The 9,920-nt window shown below is 60.9% G+C and overlaps 1 protein-coding gene across 1 annotated transcript; it reads left to right on the top strand.

Moving 5' to 3' along the window:
- Positions 1-721: 721 nt before the first annotated feature.
- Positions 722-5,961, top strand: TLX1 (T cell leukemia homeobox 1). The gene is made up of 3 exons (XM_065894531.1): positions 722-1,295; positions 3,354-3,555; positions 5,739-5,961. Exons 1-3 carry the CDS (start codon positions 722-724, stop codon positions 5,959-5,961), a joined length of 999 nt encoding a protein of 332 aa, XP_065750603.1.
- The last annotated feature ends 3,959 nt before the right edge of the window (positions 5,962-9,920 follow it).

Genomic DNA, 9,920 nt, shown 5'->3' with positions numbered 1-9,920 from the left:
CTCTGGTTGACAGACAGGTGCTTCCCAGCTGAGCCCTTGAGGTGATTCTCCAGTAGCGCTGGGATGCCCCTTCCCCAGAGGCCTGGTGGGCTGGCCCCTTTGGCCCAATTCTAAGCAAGCGGGCGGCTCCTGCCAGGCTGGGAAGAGGACTCTGACCTCCACCTCCTTGGGGCCCTCTGTCTATCGGTCTCTGGGAATGCCGGCCTCCTATTCTTTTTCTTTCTTCTTTTAAGCCTCTGGTTGGCCTCTTCTCTCTCTTCTTGAACTACTTCTCTGAGCCTCTGTCTCAGTCCCTCCGTCTCAAGCTCCTACATCTGTCTCGGCTCCAGGCCTCCCTCTCCCGTTCTCCGCCCCTCCCCCGCGCTGTCATTCACCCCGCTCCTCTCCGCGCACAGCCAATGGAGAGACCCGGCCGAAACGGCGAGGCTCGCTCGCACCGTGCTTTTTCGCCCGGTGATTGATGTCCCAGAGTCAACAGCAAGCGAGCAGCCGGAGAGGGGAAGGAACAGCCGGAGAGGGGAAGAATACGGCGCCCCCTCTCTCCTTCCCCTCCCCCCTACTTTAGCCCCTCTGCGCACTTCGCTTCCAAGTCTCAGCGCAGCCAGGAGCCGCCGCCGCCTCCGTGCCTCCGCGCCGCTGCGCGCTGCCCCCGAGCCAAGCACAGCGAGTGCCACCGCCCAGCCCCCCCCGCCCCACCGCAGGGCCGGGGTCGGGGGCTAGCATGGAGCACCTGGGTCCGCACCATCTCCACCCGGGCCACGCGGAGCCCATCAGCTTTGGCATCGACCAGATCCTCAACAGCCCGGACCAGGGCAGCTGCATGGGGCCCTCCTCTCGCCTCCAGGACGGAGAATACGGCCTTGGCTGTTTGGTTGGAGGCGCTTACCCTTACGGCGGCGGGGGCCCCGCGGCCGGGGCGGGGGCCGGGGGCGCGGGGGCCTATGGCGCTGGAGGCCCGAGCGGCCCCGGTGGCCCGGCGGGCGGCGGCGGCGGCGGCGCCTGCAGCATGGGCCCGCTGGCCGGCTCCTACAACGTGAACATGGCCTTGGCGGGCGGCCCCGGTCCCGGCGGCGGCGGCGGCGGCGGCGGCGGGGCGGGGGCGCTGAGCGCTGCGGGGGTGATACGAGTGCCCGCGCACAGGCCGCTAGCTGGAGCGGTGACCCACCCTCAACCTCTGGCTACCGGTTTGCCCACCGTGCCCTCCGTGCCTGCCGTGCCGGGCGTCAACAACCTCACCGGCCTCACCTTTCCCTGGATGGAGAGTAACCGCAGATACACAAAGGACAGGTTCACAGGTGAGTCCGGCCCGCGCGCGCCCCGCCTGGCCGCGGTCCCGGCTCTCCTCTACCCCCTCGCTCCTGCCCCGTGGCTCCCCGCAGCCCGCTCTGTGCGCCAGGTCTCCCAGCTCCTCTTGGTGCCTCCCCCAAGTTCAGCCGCCCGCCGCCTCTCTAAGCTCGCGGAATCGACTTGCTGGAAGAGTTCTCCCAGCCTGGGCCCCTCTCCGTCTCTCCCACAGGACCCCTGCTCTGAGAAGCTCTCCCTGATCCCCTCTCGGAGTCCCTGGGCCCGGTCAGGCGGAGGGAAGGGGGATGTAGCTTCGGGGCTACTACCTTCCGCCGGCATTTGGGGCTCGGGTATCTCGGAGAAAGGGGCGCGATGTGAACAAACTGTTTCTTCCGTCCCGGCAGACGTTCTCTGGCCGAGGCGGCGAGCCCCAGAATCAGACGCAAGGAAAACAGGTACACACACACGCACACACACACGCGCGCACACACACACACACACACACACACTTCACACTCCGTGGTCCAGTGCCCGTCGCGCTGCCGAACCCGGTAGAGGCTCCGAGCCAGAGTAAAGCAACAGAGCTGGCGGGCCCTTCTTCCCGGACTGCAGGCTCCGTCCGGGTCAGTGGCAGCGCAAGGCTGAGACGCCCGCTTCATTTTCGTTCTGTCCGGGCTCGGCGTCCTCCCCTCTGGGCCCAGCCTTGTTTCCTCCGGCGTTAATAATGCACCGGCCAGGCCCGTGATCGATCGGCAGCCGAAAGAACTCCTGGGACGATTACGCACTCGGCGGCTTCCGCCTGCCGCCCTCTCAGCTGCCTGCTCCGCGCCTTCCTCCGCTTGCCTCGGCTCCCTCCGTTCCCTCTTCCGCTCACGGCACTCGGCTCTCGATCCTGCGCGGGCCCCTTTCCCCGGCCTCACTTCCCGCCGCCCTTAGCGTTCCCTGGATCCGAGACTACAATCCTCCCGCCGGACCAGGACCCCAAGCCCGCTGGGAGGCAGCCACGAGTTGAGCCTGAGTTCCTGGCCGGGCCTTAGACAGAGGAAGCAGGAGGCATAGGCGGCTTCCGACCGACCACGACGTGGGGCTCCCATGGGGCTCGGGCTCCAGGGCCCAATGGTGGAAGGGGAATAGGCAGTTAAGAGCTAGACCCTGGGCTAAGCCCCTGTTCCAGCTCTGGAACCTTGGCCCAGACCCTGGGTCTGTGGCAAAGTGGGGTGGAGGGAGGTAGAAGAGCCATTCTGCTCTGGGCCTCCAGAAGGGGCCCCAGTGCCCCAACCCAAGTCCTCTCAGGCCTGGGGAGGCAGGGCCTAGTGCCCCATCCCACTCCCCCCACCCAGGCCAAGCTGGTCTTAAAAGACTCTGATGGAACACCCTCCCCCCCCCCCACCCCGAGCCTGGAACCCACTGGGCCTGGGTCTCTGGCGAAAAGGTACTCCACGTAGCCTACCTAGGGGAGCCACAGCCTGCTGTAATCTTGCTTTAGGCCTGAAGAAGGTTCTGAGGGAGTATATGGCTGTCACCTTATGCATCTGCCTTTGTGCCTGTGTTTGTCTGGGTGTCAGCTTGTCTGGGTGTATAGATCTATAATTTGCTCCTGTTGTATGTGATGTGTCTGTGTATGTTGCTGTGTGATGGAGGCCTCAGGTCAGGATCCAGCATTCTGGGCCTTGACCAAGGATAGCCTCTTACCGTTGGGCAGCTTCTCTGAGGCTGGAGACCTGAGGCTATGGGGGGAACTGCGACCTTTAGCTCGCCTCAGACGTGCCCCTCAAGGAGACTGCGGCTGTGTCTGATGGACACGTGGGAGGTCAGGGCTAGGGAGGTCTCCGTGGTGGCAGCAGCGGCGTCGGCCTGGCGGGCGGGCGGGGGCCATTTCACGCCGCGGGCTTGGAGCTGAGGGCTGACGGGAGGACCACAGCTCTTCTCCTGGGGTCTAGCCGCTGCGCTCGCTGACTCGCGGGGTGTCGGGCCTGGGACGCCTCCTGACGCTCTGCCGCTTGCCTCTGCCGTCTGTCTGTCTCCCGCTCCAGTGGCCCTCTCACCCTTCACTGTAACACGCCGTATAGGTCACCCCTATCAGAATCGGACGCCCCCCAAGAAGAAGAAGCCGCGCACGTCCTTCACGCGCCTGCAGATCTGCGAACTAGAGAAGCGCTTCCACCGCCAGAAGTACCTGGCCTCGGCCGAGCGCGCCGCCCTGGCCAAGGCGCTCAAAATGACCGATGCGCAAGTCAAAACCTGGTTCCAGAACCGGCGGACAAAGTGGAGGTAAGAGCGCTGGGCGGGCGCGGCCGTGGGTGGCGCAGTCTCCGGCTCCGGGCCTCTCTGGGGGCGTTCATACTCCCATGCTCGCCACTTTCCTATGGCTCTGGTTCGGAGGAGCGCGCTGCTCTGCTAGGCTCGCGGGGAGCGGAAAGCCACCGTGGCCGATGACTGGACGGGGCCGAGAGCCCCAGCTGTTTTTCTTTCCGGCTCTCTGGCCCGGGGGCGCACACTCAGTGCGGGTGTAGACGCGGCTGGTCTCCGCCGCTGCTTGGGGAAACGTCCGGGTTTGAGCGCAGTCTACGCAGTCCAGGCTTCCGAGATCAGTGCGTCCTGAGGGACTTTTTGTTTGCGCAAACTTACGCGTACAGAGATGCCTCGTCTATCCCGGAGACCGGAGGTAGGATGGCAGGCGCCCTGTTTCTGCGCCCCAGCCGGGGCTCCCGCTAGAGCGTCTGGGACCCCATACCGTGGGCCTGGGCCCTGCTGACTCCCTCCTCCCCAGACGCCTCGCCTGGGCGCAGCGGTTCCCCTACCGGGAAGGGGGAAATCAATCTGCGCCGGCTGCGGCGGGGTTTTCGAGGGTCCTACTGAAAGGGGGATCAATCAGGAGCAGATGGGTGTATGTGTGTGAGTGAGAGAGAGAGAAACATTTTCTCTTCTCACGTCACACACCCACAACTACACTCATTTCCCCCACACACACAGACGCTTTCTCCGGTTGCACCCTCTTGCACCCCTGCACCCTCCCGCACATCTGGCCCGCATACTCGGTTCCACACACTCCGGGAGTTTCTTGCTAGCTCAGGCCTCAGTGGGGAGAGCAAGAGAGTCTGGGCGAAGTCCCCGGCGCCTGGCCAGGAGGGCCTGGGTCCAGAGAAAGGAATTGAAGTTTCTTTTTCTGAATGAAGGCTAGGAATCTGCCGCCGTGGCCACAAAGGAAGCCACTGCCCCGCGAGTCTGCTGCTCCCCCCACATTCCTGCTGCTGGGGAAGGGGTGGGAGACGTTGCTCCAGACCTCTGGAAAGCTAAGGAGGGAGCAAGGGCTGGGGGGGGAGGGGGGTGGACGTACTTGCGTTCCCAAGGCCCACGGGGGCTGCAGCCTAGGGGAGGGGAGGGAGTCAGGCAAGCCCTTGGGGTCGGGGCACAGAGAAAAATAGAGAGTAGCAGACAGAGAGAAACTGATACACAAGGGGGGGTGGCGGCAAAGACAAACACCCCACCCAGGGAGAAAAGGAAAAAACAGTCAGCCTGAAGAAGTCTTATGTACAATAAAGGAAAGCCATAGTTGACTAAAACCTTCATTTTCGTTTCAAACAAATTCCCTGAAATTCTGAGAGAAGGAAGAGGGTGGGGTGAGAGAAAAGAGGAAAAAAAGACACAAAGTCTAAAGGAAGAGACACAGTTTGAAATGCGGGGAAGAAGGGGAAGACGAGAGAAAGACACAGAGAGAAAAGGCTAGAAGGGGCGGCGAGGAGGCCGGCGTCCGCCGCTGAGAGAGGCCCTCGCCGGCTTTGCGCAGCTTCATCGATCGCCTACAAATTGCTTCTGGAGGCCCCGGGGACTCCCATTAGGTCTGTCCACCTTAGAGACAGACGTTTGATCTCAGTTGACGGGGTGGAGGGGAGGCATTAAATGGAATAAGTGAGTCATCGCCTCCCTGGACCGCCTTGGAGGAAGCCGGCCGGTCCGGCGGGAATCCCAGCAGGGCACAGGGCTCGGCGCAGGAGGTCAGAAGACTGGGAGAGGTTCGCAGAGGGAAGGGGGAGAAGAGAGGTCTGTCAGGGCAGCTCATATCCACTGGCCCTTGCCTCTGCCCTGGACTGGTGAGGAGGGTGAGGCCCCTCAGGCTTGGGAAGGCTCCTGGTCTTCCTGGGGTCTGGGGAGAGGCGAAATGCCATCCTAGCCCTGGCTGCGCCTTCCAGGCTGGTGAGGGTGTTGGCCCTGCCTGGAGCTGGGGAGCCCCAGCTGCTTGGGCCTAGCGGATTTCCCCACAGCTCCCCCAGGATACCCCCCAATCTACTTTTGGGGCTTCCAGTCTTTGTGGAGTCAGGACCCTCAAGATAAGGGAATGCATTCAAGGGGCCCAAGCGGAAATTGGGGGCCGCGAAGGGGAGCAGTGCCCGCTCGTTCAGGCTGTCTCCCGGGAGCGCACCCGAAGCGTCGGTAACGGCTTGTCCCCGGTGCAGGCGGCAGACCGCGGAGGAGCGTGAGGCTGAGAGGCAGCAGGCGAACCGCATCCTCCTGCAGCTGCAGCAAGAGGCCTTCCAGAAGAGCCTGGCGCAGCCGCTGCCCGCCGACCCGCTCTGCGTGCACAACTCCTCGCTCTTCGCCCTGCAGAACCTGCAGCCGTGGTCTGACGACTCGACCAAGATCACCAGCGTCACGTCCGTGGCGTCGGCCTGCGAGTGAGCCTGCCTGCTCCGCCCCGTGAGACCCGGGCCCAACCAAGGGTCGCGAGGCCTGAGAGCCGCGACTCTCGCCGCCCTCCTGCCGAAGACTGCACGCAGCAGGGGAACGCCGTGCCCCTCCGCACCGGCCCGCGCTCTCGTGCCGACGCTGTTCTCTTTTTGGTGGAAAAGAAGAGAAGACCGCGCAAGAAAGGGACGCGCGGCCACCTCCCAGATGCCTATGCGGTCTGGCGCCTGCTGGAACTGTTCGGAGTCCTCCGTTTGCGTCTCTTTTATTTTATTCTGATTTTTAACGTGGGACTGAGAGAGGCGGGAAAGGTGGAGGAAGAAGAGCTTCTGGGAACCCTAGAGGACAGCATGAGCTGTCATTTGAACTTGCCCTGGGGAGAGCACTCTGTTTTCCACTCCGCATCATACACGGACACCCACAGGCCCTCACAGAGGTGATTTCACTGTCCCTCCTGGTGTCACCCCACAGTCACACACAGGGGACCTATGGCAGAGTGTCGTGCACACACAGGGCCATAGCCTTCACACTCTTGACCCTTACTACCAGGGGTGGCCCAGATTCATTCTGAACAGCATGGCGCTTCTCACAAACACAAGGCCACGGTCACAGTGTGACACATCGTCACACACACAGCAGCCACAACAGTGTCACTTGGCCTGCCAGACCCCCATCACATAGCCTAGCCACACCCAGGTACGCACAGACAGGTTTCCACACAAACTCAGCCTATTTCTCCAGATCCTGTTCGTAGGGGGCATTTAAGTTATGCACTTATAAGGTGTTTTCTGTGTAACCTTTTTATAAAGTGCTTGTGTAATTTATGTGAAAAAATAATAAAACCCTCCGGATCCGGAGTCAAGGCTGCCTGCTCCTTGCTGAGCCCAGCACCTTGCAGCTACTTGGGTTTGGTGTGAGCTGGTACAGCCTGGGCAGCCCCTGGTACCTAAATTTGAGGGACATCTGGGGACCAGGACCTACAGGCTCTGGAGAGAGGAAAGAAGGAGGGGAAGAAGTGGAGAGAAGGCAGTGCTGAGGAAAGTTGTGAGAGCCAGTGCTAGAGATTTGTCTTCGGGTGTGAGAGTTATGTGTGTGCGTTGTGTGTTTGTGATGGGTGCGGGCAATCAGGATTTCACTGATAATGAATGTCTGTAAGTGTTCAATTGTGTAATTTTGTTTGCAGTTGTGTGTGCTTATTCTGCTTAAGTTGCAAATCGAAACTACCATTATACATATGAACTTGTGGTGGTGTCTGTGTGACCATGTATGAATGTGGCTTTTTGGATAGCTGTGTAATCACCAGCGTCTGTGATTGTGAACGAATCATGTGGTAATGTTTGTGAAAGTACATATTAGTTTCTCATTGTGAATCTATTCTTGTGTTAAATGTGTGAATGTTTGTGATTGTGTATCATCTATAATTGTATGAATGCAATCATGTGTGAGATGTGTTTTACTGTATATATTTGTGTGAGACCGTATATAATTGGGGGAGTGAATTAATGGGGAGTGTGGATCATTGTGGGTGACTGTCCCTGCAGGTGAGTGTGTGTGGTGTTGTGTGAGTGGGTGTAATTGTGCACTGCTAGTGTACATGGTGGTGGGGGTCTAAGGTGGGGTGTGCAGATACATTGTGGGGGTATCAGCATTGGCTTGGAGTTTGGGGGTTCCAGGCTGTTACCCAGCAAGCTGCAGAGACTGGGGCATGCTGTCAGTAATCGGGTCAGGATCCTCTGTGGTGTTCAAGACAAGATTTCCCAGCTTCCAGCACTAGGCTGGCCTAGGAGGGAATCTGAAAAACAGACTTCCCAGGGACCTTCAGGGAGGCCCCAGACCACTTTAGCAGGAACAGCAGCCACAGTACACAACCCTCCCCATAACATTTAGTCCCCTGCCTACTAGACCAATCTCAGGATGCACAAAACTGACTTGAGCCTGCTTTTCTGGAAGAGGCTAGGTGGTGAAGGCTTTGGGGAACATGCCATCCTTGTAGAGTAGGGTGGGGGCATAGGGAGCTGTTTCTTTGGGATGGGAGAGTGAGAGAACTTTGTGGCTAAAACTAGAAGAGAGTGGGGTGTGGGGCTTGTTCGTGTTTGCAGAGCTGTGTGCACCCACACTGGGGTTGAGTGGAGGAGAGTTATGGAAACCATTAGAGCCCTCATCCTCCCCAGACTGCCATCCTGGATCTACCATATGATATGGGGACAAAGCACAGCAACCTCCAACCCAAGGAGGTCCAAGGGGAAATTTGGCTGAGTGGGCAAAGGGCAGTGTTTGTCCACCTCTCATCTGTGGCCCCCTTGGAGTAGGATCTGGGCAGAAGAGGATTCTGGGTCCAAAGGACTTCCGGGGTGGAGGGGCTACACCACCCCCAGGCCCACCCGGTGACCAGGCCAGGCCCTGACAGCGTGTTGGTCGTGGGGAGAAAGTTCTGGCCTCAATGACAAGTCTGCAGTGGGTCTCCCGCCGGCACTGGCTGCCGCATCCAGTACCGGGCCAAGCGAAATCCGGAAATGGCTTTCTGGAACCGCAGAATTCGGCCCCGTCTGCCTGGGCAGGTCTGGCTGTTCTTCCCCTCCCGCCGCCAGGACTGGAGCAGCCCAGCCCGAACCTTCTTCGTTCGGTGAGGTATCTCTCCTTCATTTGCGTCTTTAAGAGGCACCTTCAGTGCCTACCCGTTGCAGTATTCCAGAGTTGCCGACCCCAGAGGAGTCTGGGGTCTTCCTCCCACCTCCCAATCCCTGGAACCCCTCAAGAGGCTGGGCGCCCGAAGGCTCCTGGATATTTTCTGGCCGCAGACTGCCCAGCTGAGGAGCTGAGGCAGGAATGGGGAGTGGCTGCCCGGCCCAAACTCAACCCCCAAATCGGCTCCGAAGCCCGACTCTTCACCACCACCCCTTCGCCCCTCCTCTGGCAAGACAAACGCAAGCAAAACTAGGCAGAACACACTTCCTACCTGCACCGATCTTCACAAACAGCTGGGGTCACACTCAAAACGGCGCGGGCCTAGGCCCCTCAGCCCCGCTACTCTCGGACCCTGTCCAGCTTGTCGGGGACTCGCGGGGGATGGGGCTTCCGCACGCCAGGATCCCGGGCGCCCATCGCGGGAGGTCACCCGACTCCCCGTCCCCACTCGCGGCTCCCGCGCGCCTGCTCCCGGCACTCGCTGGCGGCCCGGTTTGCACACTCTCCCAGGGCCCCTCCCAAGTGCCCAGGCCCCGGGGCGAGGCGTCGCAGGGGGTGGGGGCAGACTCTCCGGGGCGCTGGGGCCCTCGGCGCTGAGGGACGGCGCGCAACTCCCCTCTCTCCGCCGGAAATTCGTTGGGGTGGAATCTCGCCGAATCCCGCGTCGGCCGAGGGCCGCGGCTAGGACAGGGCTGGAGGGCGGCGGGGCCCGCACACTCCGTCCCGAGGAGACGCAGGCTGGAAGGGAGAGGGCTGCCAGGGCCAACTACCCGCAGCAGAAACCTCACAACTCCGGGTCTGCCACCGCCCCTGACGGAAATGGTCGGTCTCTGTTCAAAAATAGAAGAGGAACAAATTATCCGAATAATGGTGTGTAGGAGTGCGGAAAGAAAAGAGGAATTAACGAACCTGCCTTTCTGCCCACTTCCTTCCTTGGCTTGAGTGAGATGATTGCACTGACCAAATTCCCCGGTGAGTGAGGCCCCCATCACCCGCTCAGACCTGGCGCAGCCCAGAGCGGTGGCTGACAGAGTGGTGGCCTTCGGGGGCCCAGAAACCCATGCAGGGCTGGGGTCCTAGCAGTCCCCGTACTGTGCCGCGTGGCACACAGAGAATCTGGCTCAACCTGTTAACTATAATAGCGGCTTTGTGTGGCGGGATCTGTGCCTGGGGGCTGTGTGGGCACGGCCTGAGCACTGCCTGGTAAAGCCCCCACTGTGGTGGCAAGTGTGGGGTTTGCCCTGGGCCCAGGACTCAGATAGGCATCC

This window comes from Phocoena phocoena, chromosome 16 (genome assembly GCF_963924675.1).
Source record: "Phocoena phocoena chromosome 16, mPhoPho1.1, whole genome shotgun sequence".
In the NCBI taxonomy this organism is placed as follows: Eukaryota; Metazoa; Chordata; class Mammalia; order Artiodactyla; family Phocoenidae; genus Phocoena; species Phocoena phocoena.
Note: the sequence above shows the minus strand (reverse complement) of the source record. Positions and strands in the feature narration are given on the sequence as shown.

Coding starts and splice junctions, on each gene's coding strand:
- TLX1 (XM_065894531.1), top strand. CDS start 722: ATGGAGCACCTGGGTCCGCACCATCTCCACCCGGGCCACGCGGAGCCC. Junction 1,296..3,353: donor CACAAAGGACAGGTTCACAG/GTGAGTCCGGCC, acceptor CACGCCGTATAG/GTCACCCCTATCAGAATCGG. Junction 3,556..5,738: donor AACCGGCGGACAAAGTGGAG/GTAAGAGCGCTG, acceptor TCCCCGGTGCAG/GCGGCAGACCGCGGAGGAGC.